Source organism: Leptomonas pyrrhocoris, assembly GCF_001293395.1.
Source record: "Leptomonas pyrrhocoris isolate H10 chromosome Unknown, whole genome shotgun sequence".
Taxonomy (NCBI): domain Eukaryota; phylum Euglenozoa; class Kinetoplastea; order Trypanosomatida; family Trypanosomatidae; genus Leptomonas; species Leptomonas pyrrhocoris.
In genome coordinates, this window is record NW_015438374.1 from 432374 (window position 1) to 453158 (window position 20785).

The following is a 20785-nucleotide window of genomic DNA, read 5'->3' on the forward strand; positions in this document are numbered from 1 at the left end:
AACCCCTTTCGATTCGGTGGGAGGGGGGGGGGTGGGGGGGAACGATATAAAATACTCCCTAGCAGTACTGCACTGCATGGAGAGGTGGTACAGGGTGGACAGCAGCCAGGTTGGGTGATGAGCAACGGCACAGAGCGTATCGAAACATCTACTCTGGCGCGCTACAAACCCCTCTCGATTCTATAAACCGAGAGGAGAAGAAAAAACATAAGTCACACTCGCGCGCTGTATCACCATCATCCGAATCGTTGCGTATTTTTTCGTTTCCTTTTCTCTCCCATTTTTTCATTGCTTTCGACCTATCTGTCTGACAGTCCAAACTCCATATGATAGAACGAAACCAACTAAAGTCCTTCTTCCTTCTCGTAATGCGTTCGCTGCCGTTCTCGTGATAGACCTTACGCCCCCTCAAGCCCCTTTGGCTGGACGGTGGGGCGCGATCTTACCGCCACCATGGCTGCGGCTCGTCGCTCTACAAAAAGATACCACGACGTTCATCAGCACCACTCACTGTCGCACCGTAGAGTATCGTCATGCACGCACGAGGTGGCAAGGCGGCGGTGGATAGCCGTATACACGACGCATGAGGACCTTCATATTGTTATTACTATTACTATTGTTTATTATCTTAATTTCGGAAACGAATAACATAAGCCGTCCACCTTCTCTCTGTCTCTCTTCTCTTTGTCTATGCACCACTCCGACGATGTCCATCTCACGCTGGCACACCAACTAATTGCTGTACCGGCAATCCTTTGCCATTCAATCAACCAACCCACCATCACCACCCCCACCGTCACCCACCACAACACCAATCCTGTCGGTATCATGACTGACCAACACAACCGCCAGTAAAACTAACTTACTCCAGCCATATAAAAAAGCTATATTGCATAGCAAACAAACCTTCTTTTCCTTTTCGCTGCAACAACAAAAACCTCCATTCCAAAAGAGCATAACCTTTTAACCTTCTTCATAATGGGCGTCAAGAAGCACGTGTACTACTTCGGTGCGCCGAAGGCTGATGGCGACCGCGACATGAAAATGCTGCTCGGCGGCAAAGGCGCCAACCTGGCGGAGATGGTGAACATCGGCATCCCGGTGCCGCCCGGCTTCACCATCACGACGAAGGTGTGCGCGGAGTTCCAGCGGACCAAGACGATCCCGGAGGACGTTGTGGCGCAGGTGCGGGAGAACGTCGCGCGCGTGGAGAAGGCAATGCACAAGCGGTTCGGTGATGTGGACAATCCGCTGCTGTTCTCCGTGCGCTCTGGTGCTGCCGCGTCGATGCCCGGCATGATGGACACGGTGCTGAACCTTGGCCTGAACCGCGAGATCGTGGAGGCGTGGGTGCAGCGCTCGCCGGAGCAGGCGCGCTTCGTGTACGACTCGTACCGCCGCTTCATCACGATGTACGCGGATATCGTGATGCGCGTTGGCCGCGAGGACTTCGAGCACGCGCTGGGCCACATGAAGGTGCTGAAGGGCACGCAGTTCGACACGGACCTGAGCGCCGACGACCTGAAGAAGCTCGTGGACGAGTACCTCATTCTATTCGAGCGGAAGAGCGGCAAGCCGTTTCCGCAGGACCCGTGGGAGCAGGTGTTCGCTGCCATCCGCGCCGTGTTCCGCAGCTGGGGCAACCCCCGCGCGACGATGTACCGCCGCCTGAACCACATCACCGGCCTGATCGGCACTGCGGTGAACGTGCAGGCGATGGTGTTCGGCAACGTGAACGAGCGCTCCGCGACCGGCGTGGCCTTCTCGCGCAGCCCGTCGACTGGCGAGAACTTCTTCTACGGCGAGTACCTGGTGAACGCGCAGGGCGAGGACGTGGTTGCCGGCATTCGCACGCCGCAGCAGATCGGCAAGGCGCTGTCGCTGAAGTGGGCGCAGGAGCACGGCGTGAGCGAGGAGGAGCGCCAGAGGCGCTACCCGTCGATGGAGGAGTCCATGCCGGAGAACTACAAGCTGCTGTGCGACATCCGCGCAAAGCTGGAGGAGCACTACCGTGACATGCAGGACATCGAGTTCACCGTTGAGAGCGGCCGCCTGTGGATGCTGCAGTGCCGCAACGGCAAGCGCACGATCCACGCCGCGCTGAAGATTGCGATCGACATGCACCGGTCCGGCATGATCTCGAAGGAGGAGGCCGTGCTGCGCGTGGACCCGGAACAGGTGGACCACCTGCTGCACCCGAACATCGAGCCCGCTGCGGCGAAGGCTGCGAAGCCGATCGGCAAGGGTCTTGCTGCGTCCCCCGGTGCCGCTGTGGGCCAGGTTGTGTTCGACGCGGAGTCCGCGAAGTCGTGGGCTGCGCAGGGCAAGCAGGTGATCATGGTGCGTCTGGAGACGTCTCCGGAGGACCTTGCCGGCATGCACGCTGCGCAGGGTATCCTGACCGCCCGCGGTGGCATGACGTCGCACGCTGCGGTGGTTGCTCGGGGCATGGGCAAGTGCTGTGTGTCCGGCTGCGGCGATATGGTGATCAGCGGCCGCAGCTTCGCGCTGAACGGTAAATTTATCAAGCAGGGTGACGTGATCACGCTGGACGGTACGCGTGGCCTGATCTACAAGGGTGCGCTGAAGCTGAAGCCCGCGAGCCTGGAGGGTGACTTCAAGATCTTCGTGCGGTGGTGCCAGGAGCTGAAGCGTCTGAACGTGCGTGCGAATGCTGATACGCCGGCGGATGCCGACAAGGCGCGTGAGTTCGGTGCAGAGGGCGTGGGTCTGTGCCGCACGGAGCACATGTTCTTCGAAGCCACCCGTATTAATGCGATGCGTGAGATGATTCTCGCGGACACGAAGGAGGGGCGTGAGGCGGCGCTGAAGAAGGTGCTGCCGATCCAGCGTGGTGACTTCGAGGGTCTGTTCCGCGCGATGAAGGGCAGCCCTGTGGTGATCCGCCTGCTGGACCCCCCGCTGCACGAGTTCATCCCCCACGAGCGCGTGGCACAGGAGGAGCTCGCGGCTAAGCTTGATGTACCTCTGGAGAAGGTGCGCCAGCGCGTGAAGGCATTGCACGAGCAGAACCCGATGCTTGGTCTGCGTGGGTGCCGTCTGGGTATCACGTATCCCGAGATCTACAACATGCAGGTGCGCGCCATCATCGAGGCTGCCGTGGAGGTGTCGAAGAGCGGAGTGCCGGTGAAGCCGGAGATCATGATCCCGCTTGTTGGCAAGAAGGCTGAACTGAGCTTCACGAAGAAGCACGCCGTGACGACTGCGGAGCAGGTGCTTGAGCGGAAGGGCTGCCGCGTGCACTACACGATCGGCACGATGATTGAGGTGCCGCGCGCTGCATTGACGGCGGACGAGATCGCCGAGGAGGCGGACTTCTTCTCCTTCGGCACGAACGATCTGACGCAGATGAGCTGCGGCTTCTCGCGCGATGACGCCGGCCAGTTCCTGCGCCTGTACGAGGACCTCGGCATCTACACTCGCGACCCCTTCCAGTCACTGGACCAGGAGGGCGTTGGTGAGCTGTTACGCATTGCCGTCCGCAAGGCCCGCGCGGTGAAGCCGATGCTGAAGATGGGGATCTGCGGCGAGCACGGCGGTGACCCGCGCACCATCGAGTTCTGCCACCGCTCCGGCCTAGACTACGTGTCGTGCTCTCCCTTCCGTGTGCCGGTCGCCATCGTGGCCGCTGCTCACGCCGCCGTGGTGGAGAGGCAGGAACACGCCGAGAGGTACAAGGCTCTCGCGGCATCCAAAGAGTAGTCCGGGCTAAGGGTGTGATGAAAGCGCTATAACGAAGGTCACTGCACGCACCCCATATAGGAGCAGTACCTTTCCTTTTTGTTTCCCCCTTTTTTATATGTTTTCTGAAGCCGGCCGTTAGACACGAGCGAAGAGCCGAGGGAGCGACTGGCGCTCGTCGATTGTAGGAAGCTTCTCGCGTCGGATGCGCACGCGTTCATCGTGTTCGCTCTCCCGTGCGGGTGCAGCAGCAGCGCTCTCCTCTCATTCATTATTCCCTCTTCGGCTCGCGCGCCTTCCTTCTCCGTGGCTCCGCTGGTTCGGCGGCGCATTGCACCCTTCCCCCTTCAGCGCAACACACGTTTCTTTCGTGCGGGTGAGGGAGGTGCGTGCGGCCTGCGCCCGCTGCGTCGGCATGAGGGAGGGAAGGGAGGGAAGGCGCCGCCCGAGGCAAAGGAAAATATCGGGTGTGTCGAGCCTCCGGGCCGGCCGGCGAAAGACCACAGGGCGGGCGTTTGCGTGACGTGGGACACGAGAGAGAAACGAAAAAAATGGAAGAAGGACGAGACGAGGTGTTAGGGGACGGTCGCGGTACGTGTGGACGTGCGCTGTGTGTGCCTTCCTTCGAATGTCACGGTAGCTGACCGATTCAGCGCACGTACACGTGCACACGCACGCACATACACACGCACGCACAATCCTCGTATCCATTTGCGGGCGGTTGGCGTGACTCGTCTCTCTCTCTCTTCCCTGCGCTTCTCGGTCTTTCATCCACACTCTCTGTGCCCCGTCTCGTGACACACGCTCTGTGCAGATCTCAAAAACAACAACAGCAACAGCAGCAAAACGTTCATTTCCATTATTATTTTTATTTTTATTCATCTGTAAATCGTTTTTTTTTGCTTACGGTTTTTTTTCTCTTGGTTTGTTGACTACCGTTTTTCCCCTCCAGTTCTTTTTTTTTATGAATCTGAAAAATCTCAAATGAGAGCCCGTAGCCAGAAAGGACAAAAACAAAAACCACGCAGATGAAACAGACACAAGAACAAGTGCCACCAGCCAGCGTTGCTAGCAAATGCTCTGCTGTTGACTGGTTTGACGCGGCCTACATGCCCGTGCGTACGTGTGTGCATGCGTGCGGCTGCACAGTAGCTGGGTACGAGGCGAGTCCTGACTGGTAAGGCGTAATGCCGCCCACTGCAACGTGCTGCTCGGTATGCGCTGCCACTGCAGGCCTGTCGATTGTTTGCTTTTCAAAGTCTGAGCGGCGGTTTGTGCCGCCGTAAGCGCATTCATCTGCCATGCTCGACTACTTAGCACGGCCGGTACGATCCGGTACGTGTCTCTTCGTTGATGGTTGCTTCCCCCGCTGCTGTTTTCTCCTATTCCTCTCCTCCGTATCCCTGCCTTTGTCTTCTTCACTTTTGCTGCGCGCGTGACGTTATCCTGCCTCATGTGTATATATATAAATACGTATGTATTTGTTTTGCGCGCAACGACGTCTTTCTCATGCACGCCCACACGTGTTCGAACACGCGCCAAACCACCTCATCTCATTATTACTATTATTGATATTATTCCGAACCGTTATTGACAGTTCTTTCATTCGCTCATACGATCATCTGGTGGCTTACCCATCGTAGTCCACAGTCCCCCAAGAACCTTCCCCCCTAAAGAATATCACCTAACTATTCTCGTAAGTGCTGTTTATTAATCCGTCGCAATTATTGTCTCCAAGCGCTCCTCAGCAGAGTATGAGCGCGTCAAGACGCAGGTGTTCCACGAGGTATTCGTGCCTTCCATAGAGGCAGTCAAATAATGAACGTGCCGCACACAAGACGGATTGCTGTTAGCGGCTTTCCCTGCGTCACTTCCTGTTTTCATCCTGATTCCTCCACTGTCATCCCCTTCGTTGCTGCTCTCCTCCTCGTCGTTGCGTGTGTGCGTGGCAGGCGAAACAGCGCTGCTGTATTTCTCACCGCGGTGGCCCCCCCCCCCTCCCTCCCCCCCCGCCCGCCCTACAGGAACGAATCGAGATGACAGTGCATTCTCTGTGTTCTCTTTTCTTCCCGTTGTTTTACTTTCCGCGTAATACCCCGCTTCCATTTGGTGTTTCTTTGTTTCTTTGTTTTCTCGTTTTCACGGACCTTGATTCCGAGGAAAGGGATCAAATGAATGAAATATAACGCCCAGCAAATCGAAGAACTCAACGTAATGTCTTAACAAATTGACTTACCTCCCCCTCCCCCAACAAGAAAAGAGAAGAGAGATTTTGTATATGTAGTGCCGACAATGGGGGTGATTCGAGTACGTCGTTAGCTCCGGAGTGTCATCAACACATCTTTTTTTTTAAATATTTTTTTTGTTTTCCCTCAGTTACTGCCTTCTTTCTGTTCTCCGAGAAATCCTTTGTGGCCCTTGACTAAGTACCAGCAGGTTTATTGAGTGCTCCCGGCCGGCAGCAGGGCATAGGCAATTGTGCCCAGCCGTGCTCTCCGGATTGTTGCTGACGGTTATCCACACATCCATTAAACAAAGCTTTACATGTGGTGAAGGCCCCCGATGTGCTGCCAGACGGTGACGCCAACCGTTCAGCCGGCACACGGTATTGGCCTTGTAGCCGCACCTTCCTCATTCAACCGTCTCTCCTCCGCCGCGAACTCATCTCTCTCTCTCTCTGCCTTTCATCAGAATATCGAACCGTGCCCTACCACACGTCTCCAGCTCTCCTGAACGCTACTTCTTCGAAAGTTCTCTCTTTCCTGCCTTCCTCACCATCGTCATCCCACAGCAATAAAAGAGAATCCTGTGCTCACGGACTCTCTCTAAACCGATCACCATGGACGTCAAGAAGCACGTGTACTACTTCGGTGCGCCGAAGGCTGATGGCGACCGCGACATGAAAATGCTGCTCGGCGGCAAAGGCGCCAACCTGGCGGAGATGGTGAACATCGGCATCCCGGTGCCGCCCGGCTTCACCATCACGACGAAGGTGTGCGCGGAGTTCCAGCGGACCAAGACGATCCCGGAGGACGTTGTGGCGCAGGTGCGGGAGAACGTCGCGCGCGTGGAGAAGGCAATGCACAAGCGGTTCGGTGATGTGGACAATCCGCTGCTGTTCTCCGTGCGCTCTGGTGCTGCCGCGTCGATGCCCGGCATGATGGACACGGTGCTGAACCTTGGCCTGAACCGCGAGATCGTGGAGGCGTGGGTGCAGCGCTCGCCGGAGCAGGCGCGCTTCGTGTACGACTCGTACCGCCGCTTCATCACGATGTACGCGGATATCGTGATGCGCGTTGGCCGCGAGGACTTCGAGCACGCGCTGGGCCACATGAAGGTGCTGAAGGGCACGCAGTTCGACACGGACCTGAGCGCCGACGACCTGAAGAAGCTCGTGGACGAGTACCTCATTCTATTCGAGCGGAAGAGCGGCAAGCCGTTTCCGCAGGACCCGTGGGAGCAGGTGTTCGCTGCCATCCGCGCCGTGTTCCGCAGCTGGGGCAACCCCCGCGCGACGATGTACCGCCGCCTGAACCACATCACCGGCCTGATCGGCACTGCGGTGAACGTGCAGGCGATGGTGTTCGGCAACGTGAACGAGCGCTCCGCGACCGGCGTGGCCTTCTCGCGCAGCCCGTCGACTGGCGAGAACTTCTTCTACGGCGAGTACCTGGTGAACGCGCAGGGCGAGGACGTGGTTGCCGGCATTCGCACGCCGCAGCAGATCGGCAAGGCGCTGTCGCTGAAGTGGGCGCAGGAGCACGGCGTGAGCGAGGAGGAGCGCCAGAGGCGCTACCCGTCGATGGAGGAGTCCATGCCGGAGAACTACAAGCTGCTGTGCGACATCCGCGCAAAGCTGGAGGAGCACTACCGTGACATGCAGGACATCGAGTTCACCGTTGAGAGCGGCCGCCTGTGGATGCTGCAGTGCCGCAACGGCAAGCGCACGATCCACGCCGCGCTGAAGATTGCGATCGACATGCACCGGTCCGGCATGATCTCGAAGGAGGAGGCCGTGCTGCGCGTGGACCCGGAACAGGTGGACCACCTGCTGCACCCGAACATCGAGCCCGCTGCGGCGAAGGCTGCGAAGCCGATCGGCAAGGGTCTTGCTGCGTCCCCCGGTGCCGCTGTGGGCCAGGTTGTGTTCGACGCGGAGTCCGCGAAGTCGTGGGCTGCGCAGGGCAAGCAGGTGATCATGGTGCGTCTGGAGACGTCTCCGGAGGACCTTGCCGGCATGCACGCTGCGCAGGGTATCCTGACCGCCCGCGGTGGCATGACGTCGCACGCTGCGGTGGTTGCTCGGGGCATGGGCAAGTGCTGTGTGTCCGGCTGCGGCGATATGGTGATCAGCGGCCGCAGCTTCGCGCTGAACGGTAAATTTATCAAGCAGGGTGACGTGATCACGCTGGACGGTACGCGTGGCCTGATCTACAAGGGTGCGCTGAAGCTGAAGCCCGCGAGCCTGGAGGGTGACTTCAAGATCTTCGTGCGGTGGTGCCAGGAGCTGAAGCGTCTGAACGTGCGTGCGAATGCTGATACGCCGGCGGATGCCGACAAGGCGCGTGAGTTCGGTGCAGAGGGCGTGGGTCTGTGCCGCACGGAGCACATGTTCTTCGAAGCCACCCGTATTAATGCGATGCGTGAGATGATTCTCGCGGACACGAAGGAGGGGCGTGAGGCGGCGCTGAAGAAGGTGCTGCCGATCCAGCGTGGTGACTTCGAGGGTCTGTTCCGCGCGATGAAGGGCAGCCCTGTGGTGATCCGCCTGCTGGACCCCCCGCTGCACGAGTTCATCCCCCACGAGCGCGTGGCACAGGAGGAGCTCGCGGCTAAGCTTGATGTACCTCTGGAGAAGGTGCGCCAGCGCGTGAAGGCATTGCACGAGCAGAACCCGATGCTTGGTCTGCGTGGGTGCCGTCTGGGTATCACGTATCCCGAGATCTACAACATGCAGGTGCGCGCCATCATCGAGGCTGCCGTGGAGGTGTCGAAGAGCGGAGTGCCGGTGAAGCCGGAGATCATGATCCCGCTTGTTGGCAAGAAGGCTGAACTGAGCTTCACGAAGAAGCACGCCGTGACGACTGCGGAGCAGGTGCTTGAGCGGAAGGGCTGCCGCGTGCACTACACGATCGGCACGATGATTGAGGTGCCGCGCGCTGCATTGACGGCGGACGAGATCGCCGAGGAGGCGGACTTCTTCTCCTTCGGCACGAACGATCTGACGCAGATGAGCTGCGGCTTCTCGCGCGATGACGCCGGCCAGTTCCTGCGCCTGTACGAGGACCTCGGCATCTACACTCGCGACCCCTTCCAGTCACTGGACCAGGAGGGCGTTGGTGAGCTGTTACGCATTGCCGTCCGCAAGGCCCGCGCGGTGAAGCCGATGCTGAAGATGGGGATCTGCGGCGAGCACGGCGGTGACCCGCGCACCATCGAGTTCTGCCACCGCTCCGGCCTAGACTACGTGTCGTGCTCTCCCTTCCGTGTGCCGGTCGCCATCGTGGCCGCTGCTCACGCCGCCGTGGTGGAGAGGCAGGAACACGCCGAGAGGTACAAGGCTCTCGCGGCATCCAAAGAGTAGTCCGGGCTAAGGGTGTGATGAAAGCGCTATAACGAAGGTCACTGCACGCACCCCATATAGGAGCAGTACCTTTCCTTTTTGTTTCCCCCTTTTTTATATGTTTTCTGAAGCCGGCCGTTAGACACGAGCGAAGAGCCGAGGGAGCGACTGGCGCTCGTCGATTGTAGGAAGCTTCTCGCGTCGGATGCGCACGCGTTCATCGTGTTCGCTCTCCCGTGCGGGTGCAGCAGCAGCGCTCTCCTCTCATTCATTATTCCCTCTTCGGCTCGCGCGCCTTCCTTCTCCGTGGCTCCGCTGGTTCGGCGGCGCATTGCACCCTTCCCCCTTCAGCGCAACACACGTTTCTTTCGTGCGGGTGAGGGAGGTGCGTGCGGCCTGCGCCCGCTGCGTCGGCATGAGGGAGGGAAGGGAGGGAAGGCGCCGCCCGAGGCAAAGGAAAATATCGGGTGTGTCGAGCCTCCGGGCCGGCCGGCGAAAGACCACAGGGCGGGCGTTTGCGTGACGTGGGACACGAGAGAGAAACGAAAAAAATGGAAGAAGGACGAGACGAGGTGTTAGGGGACGGTCGCGGTACGTGTGGACGTGCGCTGTGTGTGCCTTCCTTCGAATGTCACGGTAGCTGACCGATTCAGCGCACGTACACGTGCACACGCACGCACATACACACGCACGCACAATCCTCGTATCCATTTGCGGGCGGTTGGCGTGACTCGTCTCTCTCTCTCTTCCCTGCGCTTCTCGGTCTTTCATCCACACTCTCTGTGCCCCGTCTCGTGACACACGCTCTGTGCAGATCTCAAAAACAACAACAGCAACAGCAGCAAAACGTTCATTTCCATTATTATTTTTATTTTTATTCATCTGTAAATCGTTTTTTTTTGCTTACGGTTTTTTTTCTCTTGGTTTGTTGACTACCGTTTTTCCCCTCCAGTTCTTTTTTTTTATGAATCTGAAAAATCTCAAATGAGAGCCCGTAGCCAGAAAGGACAAAAACAAAAACCACGCAGATGAAACAGACACAAGAACAAGTGCCACCAGCCAGCGTTGCTAGCAAATGCTCTGCTGTTGACTGGTTTGACGCGGCCTACATGCCCGTGCGTACGTGTGTGCATGCGTGCGGCTGCACAGTAGCTGGGTACGAGGCGAGTCCTGACTGGTAAGGCGTAATGCCGCCCACTGCAACGTGCTGCTCGGTATGCGCTGCCACTGCAGGCCTGTCGATTGTTTGCTTTTCAAAGTCTGAGCGGCGGTTTGTGCCGCCGTAAGCGCATTCATCTGCCATGCTCGACTACTTAGCACGGCCGGTACGATCCGGTACGTGTCTCTTCGTTGATGGTTGCTTCCCCCGCTGCTGTTTTCTCCTATTCCTCTCCTCCGTATCCCTGCCTTTGTCTTCTTCACTTTTGCTGCGCGCGTGACGTTATCCTGCCTCATGTGTATATATATAAATACGTATGTATTTGTTTTGCGCGCAACGACGTCTTTCTCATGCACGCCCACACGTGTTCGAACACGCGCCAAACCACCTCATCTCATTATTACTATTATTGATATTATTCCGAACCGTTATTGACAGTTCTTTCATTCGCTCATACGATCATCTGGTGGCTTACCCATCGTAGTCCACAGTCCCCCAAGAACCTTCCCCCCTAAAGAATATCACCTAACTATTCTCGTAAGTGCTGTTTATTAATCCGTCGCAATTATTGTCTCCAAGCGCTCCTCAGCAGAGTATGAGCGCGTCAAGACGCAGGTGTTCCACGAGGTATTCGTGCCTTCCATAGAGGCAGTCAAATAATGAACGTGCCGCACACAAGACGGATTGCTGTTAGCGGCTTTCCCTGCGTCACTTCCTGTTTTCATCCTGATTCCTCCACTGTCATCCCCTTCGTTGCTGCTCTCCTCCTCGTCGTTGCGTGTGTGCGTGGCAGGCGAAACAGCGCTGCTGTATTTCTCACCGCGGTGGCCCCCCCCCCCTCCCTCCCCCCCCGCCCGCCCTACAGGAACGAATCGAGATGACAGTGCATTCTCTGTGTTCTCTTTTCTTCCCGTTGTTTTACTTTCCGCGTAATACCCCGCTTCCATTTGGTGTTTCTTTGTTTCTTTGTTTTCTCGTTTTCACGGACCTTGATTCCGAGGAAAGGGATCAAATGAATGAAATATAACGCCCAGCAAATCGAAGAACTCAACGTAATGTCTTAACAAATTGACTTACCTCCCCCTCCCCCAACAAGAAAAGAGAAGAGAGATTTTGTATATGTAGTGCCGACAATGGGGGTGATTCGAGTACGTCGTTAGCTCCGGAGTGTCATCAACACATCTTTTTTTTTAAATATTTTTTTTGTTTTCCCTCAGTTACTGCCTTCTTTCTGTTCTCCGAGAAATCCTTTGTGGCCCTTGACTAAGTACCAGCAGGTTTATTGAGTGCTCCCGGCCGGCAGCAGGGCATAGGCAATTGTGCCCAGCCGTGCTCTCCGGATTGTTGCTGACGGTTATCCACACATCCATTAAACAAAGCTTTACATGTGGTGAAGGCCCCCGATGTGCTGCCAGACGGTGACGCCAACCGTTCAGCCGGCACACGGTATTGGCCTTGTAGCCGCACCTTCCTCATTCAACCGTCTCTCCTCCGCCGCGAACTCATCTCTCTCTCTCTCTGCCTTTCATCAGAATATCGAACCGTGCCCTACCACACGTCTCCAGCTCTCCTGAACGCTACTTCTTCGAAAGTTCTCTCTTTCCTGCCTTCCTCACCATCGTCATCCCACAGCAATAAAAGAGAATCCTGTGCTCACGGACTCTCTCTAAACCGATCACCATGGACGTCAAGAAGCACGTGTACTACTTCGGTGCGCCGAAGGCTGATGGCGACCGCGACATGAAAATGCTGCTCGGCGGCAAAGGCGCCAACCTGGCGGAGATGGTGAACATCGGCATCCCGGTGCCGCCCGGCTTCACCATCACGACGAAGGTGTGCGCGGAGTTCCAGCGGACCAAGACGATCCCGGAGGACGTTGTGGCGCAGGTGCGGGAGAACGTCGCGCGCGTGGAGAAGGCAATGCACAAGCGGTTCGGTGATGTGGACAATCCGCTGCTGTTCTCCGTGCGCTCTGGTGCTGCCGCGTCGATGCCCGGCATGATGGACACGGTGCTGAACCTTGGCCTGAACCGCGAGATCGTGGAGGCGTGGGTGCAGCGCTCGCCGGAGCAGGCGCGCTTCGTGTACGACTCGTACCGCCGCTTCATCACGATGTACGCGGATATCGTGATGCGCGTTGGCCGCGAGGACTTCGAGCACGCGCTGGGCCACATGAAGGTGCTGAAGGGCACGCAGTTCGACACGGACCTGAGCGCCGACGACCTGAAGAAGCTCGTGGACGAGTACCTCATTCTATTCGAGCGGAAGAGCGGCAAGCCGTTTCCGCAGGACCCGTGGGAGCAGGTGTTCGCTGCCATCCGCGCCGTGTTCCGCAGCTGGGGCAACCCCCGCGCGACGATGTACCGCCGCCTGAACCACATCACCGGCCTGATCGGCACTGCGGTGAACGTGCAGGCGATGGTGTTCGGCAACGTGAACGAGCGCTCCGCGACCGGCGTGGCCTTCTCGCGCAGCCCGTCGACTGGCGAGAACTTCTTCTACGGCGAGTACCTGGTGAACGCGCAGGGCGAGGACGTGGTTGCCGGCATTCGCACGCCGCAGCAGATCGGCAAGGCGCTGTCGCTGAAGTGGGCGCAGGAGCACGGCGTGAGCGAGGAGGAGCGCCAGAGGCGCTACCCGTCGATGGAGGAGTCCATGCCGGAGAACTACAAGCTGCTGTGCGACATCCGCGCAAAGCTGGAGGAGCACTACCGTGACATGCAGGACATCGAGTTCACCGTTGAGAGCGGCCGCCTGTGGATGCTGCAGTGCCGCAACGGCAAGCGCACGATCCACGCCGCGCTGAAGATTGCGATCGACATGCACCGGTCCGGCATGATCTCGAAGGAGGAGGCCGTGCTGCGCGTGGACCCGGAACAGGTGGACCACCTGCTGCACCCGAACATCGAGCCCGCTGCGGCGAAGGCTGCGAAGCCGATCGGCAAGGGTCTTGCTGCGTCCCCCGGTGCCGCTGTGGGCCAGGTTGTGTTCGACGCGGAGTCCGCGAAGTCGTGGGCTGCGCAGGGCAAGCAGGTGATCATGGTGCGTCTGGAGACGTCTCCGGAGGACCTTGCCGGCATGCACGCTGCGCAGGGTATCCTGACCGCCCGCGGTGGCATGACGTCGCACGCTGCGGTGGTTGCTCGGGGCATGGGCAAGTGCTGTGTGTCCGGCTGCGGCGATATGGTGATCAGCGGCCGCAGCTTCGCGCTGAACGAAAATACGATCAAGGAAGGTGACGTGATCACGCTGGACGGTACGCGTGGCCTGATCTACAAGGGTGCGCTGAAGCTGAAGCCCGCGAGCCTGGAGGGTGACTTCAAGATCTTCGTGCGGTGGTGCCAGGAGCTGAAGCGTCTGGGCGTGCGCGCGAATGCTGATACGCCGGCGGATGCCGACAAGGCGCGTGAGTTCGGTGCAGAGGGCGTGGGTCTGTGCCGCACGGAGCACATGTTCTTCGAGGCCGACCGCATCGATGCGATGCGTGAGATGATTCTCGCGGACACGAAGGAGGGGCGTGAGGCGGCGCTGAAGAAGGTGCTGCCGATCCAGCGTGGTGACTTCGAGGGTCTGTTCCGCGCGATGAAGGGCAGCCCTGTGGTGATCCGCCTGCTGGACCCTCCGCTGCACGAGTTCATCCCCCACGAGCGCGTGGCACAGGAGGAGCTCGCGGCTAAGCTTGGCGTGCCTGTGGAGAAGGTGCGCCAGCGCGTGAAGGCATTGCACGAGCAGAACCCGATGCTTGGTCTGCGTGGGTGCCGTCTGGGTATCACGTATCCCGAGATCTACAACATGCAGGTGCGCGCCATCATCGAGGCTGCCGTGGAGGTGTCGAAGAGCGGAGTGCCGGTGAAGCCGGAGATCATGATCCCGCTTGTTGGCAAGAAGGCTGAACTGAGCTTCACGAAGAAGCACGCCGTGACGACTGCGGAGCAGGTGCTTGAGCGGAAGGGCTGCCGCGTGCACTACACGATCGGCACGATGATTGAGGTGCCGCGCGCTGCGTTGACGGCGGACCGGATCGCCGAGGAGGCAGACTTCTTCTCCTTCGGCACGAACGATCTGACGCAGATGAGCTGCGGCTTCTCGCGCGATGACGCCGGCCAGTTCCTGCGCCTGTACGAGGACCTCGGCATCTACACTCGCGACCCCTTCCAGTCACTGGACCAGGAGGGCGTTGGTGAGCTGTTACGCATTGCCATCCGCAAGGCCCGCGCGGTGAAGCCGATGCTGAAGATGGGGATCTGCGGCGAGCACGGCGGTGACCCGCGCACCATCGAGTTCTGCCACCGCTCCGGCCTGAACTACGTGTCGTGCTCTCCCTTCCGTGTGCCGGTCGCCATCGTGGCCGCTGCTCACGCCGCCGTGGTGGAGAAGCAGAAGCACGCCGAGAGGTACAAGGCTCTCACTGCGGCCAAGCTGTAAGCTGGGGATATGGGGTGTGGTGAAAGCGCTGTAACGAGAGACGCTGTGCACCCTCCCCGCTCCCGCCATCGATAGGCGGTCCCAGCCGATTTGTAGGAAAGTATAAACCGTTGCTGTCTGAAACGCTAGAGTGATGCGCGTTCCGAGTACTTTTCAGTTTATTTTGTTTTTCCTTCCTCGAAGAGAAATAACGTTTGTGGCCAGGAGGGGATACACTCGATGCCTGTGGTGCTCCTGGTGGACCCCTGCGCCGTGGCTTCTAGGGTTGGAAATGGAAATAAGAAGAACCGAAGAGGAAAGGGGCACAGAGTGTGTCCTCTATTAACGTTCCTTTGTCGCGCCCTTTGGTATTGCGTGTGTGTGTGTGCGTCTCTTGAGGGGTTGTGTCATTTTTGTTTTCCTGTTTTTCTTCGTGTATGTAACGTCAGTTTCTACGAGCTACTTCGCTCCACGAGGGGTGGTAGCGGCGCGAGTGGCGTGTGAGGTTCCACGAGTGTTCGTACGCTGACCAACTACAATATGATTCTTCTGAATGCTGATTCTAGTCTTGTTTTCCCTTTTCCCCATTTTCAGTGTTTCAAGTTTAATTGTTTTATGATAATACGATTTTTCCTTTTTTTCTTTTAACGAGTGTAATGTTTATTTTTTTGTTTTTTGCTGAAATCAAAGTCAGCGTGGTCTTCGCCAGATTCCTTGGTCTGTTCGTCAACCCTTCAGTGGCAAAACGGTGAAGCATAACCACATCAATCAAAAGAATTTCTATTACCCGTAGAAGGCTGGTTGTTTCACTTCGTAAGCTCTCGCGGGACAAAAGTTGTTAATGTACCTTTAAAAGAAAATAAACGGCGAAAAAGTAGAAGCGATTGCTTCGTGATTCCTCAGCGGAGCAGCGAACGTTATATATTATTATTATTATTATTATTGTGGTTGTTGTTTCTTTAGTTGTCAGTAAGACACAGAGCACCGCTTCGCTTTTCCACGTACAGGTTCATATCATGGAAGGCGCAAGGGAGCCGTATGCTTGCCTGTAAAACAAGTCGGCTGGTATGCACAACAAAGGTTGCGAAGCGCACGGTGTGCGGAAAGCGAATACGGAGAAGCCATACACGCACACACACACCGACACTCACTCACACACATATGACAAAAGAACCCCACCTTTCAAGTATTTTTTTTTTGTTTGGCGGTCTTCCCCCCCCCCTCTTTTCCACGTCGTCGTCATTGTAATGGGGGACTGTGTGAGAGGTGTCTCCTCTGCGTTCGTTGTGTTGCCGTCCGATGCCGCCCTTACTGTTCATTATGGCGCGCGGCTATGTGTCTGTTGAGCTATGCGTCGTTTTCTTCTCCTTCGCTGGCATTTGAACTGACATCTTCTTTTTTTAATTTTTTTTTAGTTTGATTTACTTTTATCTTAAAACGGATCTTTTCTTTATGACCGAACACACTGGTAAATCTTCGATTTAATCTGCCAAATACCACCCAAAAACAAAAACGAAAAACGAACGCAAAGAACGTGTGGAGGAGATGGATGAAAGCGCGACCTCGCTTAGCTTTATGTGTTCCCCCCTGCCTTGTGGACGAGCAGTTCAGAGCCGTTTTTTTTCTTGTGTTTGCGGCCGCATGAGCAGCTTTTCGATGCGACGGAAAACGGAAAAAGAGGGAGGGGGTCGAAAAATGGCAAGAGAGTCTTCGCCGCCCTTTCCAGATGAGGAGAACGAAGCTCTGTGGCGTTGTGCGTGCTGCACACGAGGGCATCGTATTTACGCTTCGCGTTTCACGGCCTGCTACCGTTGACGCATTCTGTAAGAGAGAAGAAGAAAACGAAACTTTTCCCCTTCACTTTTTGTGTTTTTCTTGGCTGCCTCCCCTTTTTTTTTTGAGATCTATCTATCAACTTTGGTTTCCCTCCTCTTCTTCTTGTTTTTCTCTTTTCCTTTGGTTTTCTTCTCTGGTCGCCGTGTTTCTTTATGTTAAAATATTGAATGCCCCTCCATCACAGTCACATGATCTTTTTTTTATCTCGTGCTTTGTTTCCCTCTCCTTCCTCTTCACCCTGGTCGAAGCACATCCCCCATTTTCCGTTGCCGTTGCTTACATTGTGTTGTCTCTTGTGTTTCGTGTGGTGGAATCTCGTGCTCCATTTTCATTTTCATTTCTCGTTTGCGATTATTTCCTTTACTGGAGGTAAGACATCAACAGCAGCAGCGATACGACGAAACGGCACTCGAGGATCTTCTCATTTTATCTACCATCGTATTCTTCTTACTTCTTTAAAATCCGGGCAACAACATTTGTTTTACTGTTTTGTAGGCTCTCTTTTTCTTTTCTTTTCTAGACCTCTTATTCTCCTTTTGCTTACCTTGCTCTGTATGACTCCCTCCCGACCACATCCCACCACACACGCACGCAGAAGTGGGGAGTTCGTTTCACAGTTTTTTCTTTCTGAACTGAGCATCACCACCACCACGCCCGCCATCACCATCCCCCGATAACACCCGCAACAGAGAAAAACAAAGAGTTGTAATATATACATTTATAAATAGAAGGGAAAGAAACTACAATGCCCACCTCATCTCCCCACCGCACGAGCAACGTCGCCGCAGCGGCGGCGCTGCAGTTCTCCGTGGACTTCGATCCCCTGCACGGCGACAGCCAACCGAGCGTTCTCCTGTTAACCCAAAACATGGGCGGCATTGAGGCGGCGTACGGCGGCTTCAACGGTCTGGCAGAGGGCCCACCGGGGCTGTCGCCGGCGTCCGACCAGCCGGGGGCCTTCTCGGCCTTCCCCTCTCTGGTGGCGTCCATGGGGAGTCCGTCGTGCGCGGCGGTGCCGGAGGACATCGAGGCGGAGCTCAGCGTGTCCGCGGCGGTGCGGCAGCAGGTGGCAGAATTTGTGGCGGACTTACGGGCGTGGCTGCACCGCATCTCCTACATCTCCGACGCGGCGCGCGGGGCGGAGAAGGCGGGGAGCGCACCCGCGAGTGGTGGTTGGACGAATTCTGCCGGGGCTGCGACGGCCTCCACCACAACCGCCACCGCCACTTCCTCTTCTCGCAATCCTATTGCGGGGCAGACCGCGGAGCACTTCCTGCGAGGCTACAGCCCCACAGCCCGCCCGCCGATGGTCGACGTGGTCGTTATCCACTTCCAGGAGATCGGCGGCAAGTACAAGAACAGGCAGTTCAACAAGTACTTCAAAGAGCAGCTGGCTTCGATGCTGCTGCCGGAGGCAGGGTGGACCAGCGGGCTTTTGACGGATGAGCGGGAGAGCGATCGAGCCGTCGTCAGCAGCAGCGCGTGCCAGCCGACGCGGGTGCGGACGGCCGCCACCACAGCTGGAGTGCATCATATCTCACCGACCGCGCTGACGGGGCACACAGGTGCTCCAGCGGCGTGGGGCTGCCCCGACGCGAGCGGCACGGAGACGGATGCGAGCGAGGAGGAGACCGACGCATTCTTTACCGCCATTGGCACCATCATTTTCCTATCCCCCCGCGTCATGGGCATCACGAGCTGCCTCTCCGTGCCGCACCGCACGTACATCCCCATCGTCGATGACCCGATGACCTACGCCGGCGAGGCGGGGCGTCTCTTCTTGAGCGGCAAGTTCGCGGAGGCTGGCCGGTCGCGGAAAGGCTTTCTGATGGTGTCGCTGCGCGTTGGCACCGTGCAGTTTAACGTGTGCAATGTGCATCTGTTCAACGATGACGACAACCGCGTGGCGTTGGAGCAGAGCCCGAGCAAGTACGCCGGCCGCCGTCTTCGCGCTGTGCAGGAGGCGATGGGAGAGTGCAGCGCCATCATCGACTTCGCCGAGCCGCTCTTCATATTCGGCGACTACAACGTGCGAATGGACGGCAAGGCCTTTGTGGGCTGGGCAGAGGAAAAGGAGAAGATATCCATTCGTCCTGGCAAGAAGCAGCTGCGGTGTCCGGAGCATTTGTGGAGCCTCTTCGCGGACCCGGCGCGCGCGGCGGAGCTTCGCCGGGTGTACGACACTGAGCCGCAGCGGCTGATGGATGAGGTCGCGTTGATGACAAAAATGGAGCTGGGCGAGATGCCAGTAACGTTTGCGCCGACGTACTCCCGTGTGCCGTACCGTCAGCGCGGCGACGTGGCTGCTGCTGCAGCCACTCAAAACGAGGAAGAAGAACAACATGCACAGGGGGCGAAGGAGCGAGACGGAGCGCAGGCGGCACCGTTGGCGACGTCGGTGATGGCGCCGCTGTCGCACGTGATGGCGTCCGCCACGCGCGACAACTTCTGTCACGACCGCCTGCCCGCCTGGTGTGATCGGGTGCTGTTCAACGTGGCTGGCCTGGAGTGGATCGCAGGCGATCGGGCGCGTCCGTCACCGCCGCCGCCGCCGTCTTCTCCGTTAGCTGCCTCTGCGGTGCGGGAGAGGCGGAGGGCGGAGGCGTCGCAGCCTCGCTGGTACGCCTACGAGGCCATTGACTTCGCTCACATGGATCACGATGGTGTTTACTTGTTGTTTTGATGACTTCTCATGTCCATAGATGGCGACCGTCGGGGGGGGGGGTTGAAGCCACCAAAGGAAGAAGAATAAAGTGGCTAAAATCCGTTTCTTCAATCGAAGGACGACAACGCATTGGGCTATCCCTGCCTTCTCTCTCTTTTTGGATTTTCCCGTTTGTTTTTTTCGTGTATTCGGCTGCGTTTGCAGCTGGGGTCGTAAGTGGATGCGTGGCACGGGGGGCTGCCCTTCGCTGGTGGGAATTTTTCGTTTTGTACTTTGTTTAAAATTTACTATTCATGTGACAGCCCATTTCTTCTTCTTTGGGCTTTCGTGTTTGTGTCTGCTCATCGCTTTCCACTTCCCGCAGACGTGCTGCACGGCCCCTTTTTTAAAAAGATTTTCGGTCTCTGTGTGTGCGTGTTTTCGCCCTCTTCGTGATACGCTCAAGCGCCGCAGAAAAGCATCCCAATTCTCTCCCGCACACCTTCTTTTACTTCTCGGGTGTGCGTTGGCTGTACAGCTGTGCATGACGAGTGCTGTCTTTTTGCGTGTCCCTTCTGTGTTCTCTATCGCTCTTCCTACCCTTCCCCGTTGGTCGGGGGGGGGGGGCGTACGGTGTAGCTTCGTTGACGGTGTTAATGGTTTTCTTTTTTTGAGGGGGTTTCAGAGGGGTGAAGTGGCCTCCCCTCCCTCTCTTCCCGCTGAACTTGTGTACTCGCCTGCGTTTTCTTCTCTCCTGTGCGTTTAGTGGCTCTCCGTCTCCACATGGGGGCTTCTCCATATTGGTAGGCGCAGAGACGGAAGAGAACACGAAAAGCACACACACACACACACACACATGACGCAGCGAGAAACCACTTCTGTTTACGAGTTCTATGCGCTGCTGCGGCACGTCGCGGTGCCAATCGCGTGCACCCGTGAAGGGCAAACGTGTTAACGCGGGGCACAACGCGGGCTTCGAAAAAAGCTGTCCACCTCAGGAAAAACCGAAGAGGGAGAAGGTGCGGACGGGGTGGTGCCAGGGAGGGCACGCGTCTGCGCTGAGGCGGCCCGCGTTTATGAATGAAAGGCACTAACTAATGGGTGAGGCGCTAACATCGGCTTCAAAGAAAAAAGGACAAGAAAAGAAAAGGAAAATAAGTGCCAACTGAGTCAAGCCAAAGCAACAGCCCTCTTCCCCTCTTTTTCTTTTCTTTTCTTGAGAGAGAGAGAGAGAGAGGTCGGGTTTTTTTTTCTGTTTGCCTTCATTCCATATTGATCTTTGCAAATGCGTCCCCACTGTCTACCGTTCTGCGCTGGGCGTTATCGCCGCCGCACCCGCGTCAGGCGCGTGCACGAAGAAGCGAAAAAAAAGTAGAAAAGAAACAAAACGAAGGCGAATAAATGGCGGACTGGCGGCGGCTTTTCACCGCCGCTTTTCCCTCCACGATGTAGCAACCCCGTTGAGGTCACCGAGCTG

General features: G+C 57.2%; 4 protein-coding genes across 7 annotated transcripts; all 4 read left to right on the top strand.

The window, feature by feature from the left end:
- Window positions 1-850: 850 nt before the first annotated feature.
- Window positions 851-3723, top strand: ABB37_07398 (putative mitochondrial pyruvate phosphate dikinase; the record flags this gene model as incomplete). The annotated part of the gene is made up of 1 exon (XM_015806023.1): window positions 851-3723. Exon 1 carries the CDS (start codon window positions 979-981, stop codon window positions 3721-3723), a length of 2745 nt encoding a protein of 914 aa, XP_015655500.1. The 5' UTR covers window positions 851-978.
- Window positions 3724-6391: 2668 nt separating this feature from the next.
- Window positions 6392-9286, top strand: ABB37_07399 (putative mitochondrial pyruvate phosphate dikinase; the record flags this gene model as incomplete). Of its 2 annotated transcripts, none has more annotated exons than XM_015806024.1 (1): window positions 6392-9286. In XM_015806024.1, the coding sequence occupies exon 1, from the start codon at window positions 6542-6544 to the stop codon at window positions 9284-9286; it is 2745 nt and encodes a 914-aa protein (XP_015655501.1). In that variant the 5' UTR covers window positions 6392-6541. The 2 variants fall into 2 exon arrangements, with proteins under 2 accessions (XP_015655501.1, XP_015655502.1); XM_015806025.1 differs by having other exon boundaries at window positions 6425-9286.
- A 2668-nt stretch (window positions 9287-11954) lies between these two features.
- ABB37_07400 (putative mitochondrial pyruvate phosphate dikinase) lies at window positions 11955-14849 on the top strand (the record flags this gene model as incomplete). Of its 2 annotated transcripts, none has more annotated exons than XM_015806026.1 (1): window positions 11955-14849. In XM_015806026.1, exon 1 carries the CDS (start codon window positions 12105-12107, stop codon window positions 14847-14849), a length of 2745 nt encoding a protein of 914 aa, XP_015655503.1. In that variant the 5' UTR covers window positions 11955-12104. The 2 variants fall into 2 exon arrangements, with proteins under 2 accessions (XP_015655503.1, XP_015655504.1); XM_015806027.1 differs by having other exon boundaries at window positions 11988-14849.
- A 1879-nt stretch (window positions 14850-16728) lies between these two features.
- ABB37_07401 (putative inositol-145-trisphosphate 5-phosphatase) lies at window positions 16729-19347 on the top strand (the record flags this gene model as incomplete). Of its 2 annotated transcripts, none has more annotated exons than XM_015806028.1 (1): window positions 16729-19347. In XM_015806028.1, exon 1 carries the CDS (start codon window positions 17410-17412, stop codon window positions 19345-19347), a length of 1938 nt encoding a protein of 645 aa, XP_015655505.1. In that variant the 5' UTR covers window positions 16729-17409. The 2 variants fall into 2 exon arrangements, with proteins under 2 accessions (XP_015655505.1, XP_015655506.1); XM_015806029.1 differs by having other exon boundaries at window positions 16847-19347.
- Window positions 19348-20785: the final 1438 nt, after the last annotated feature.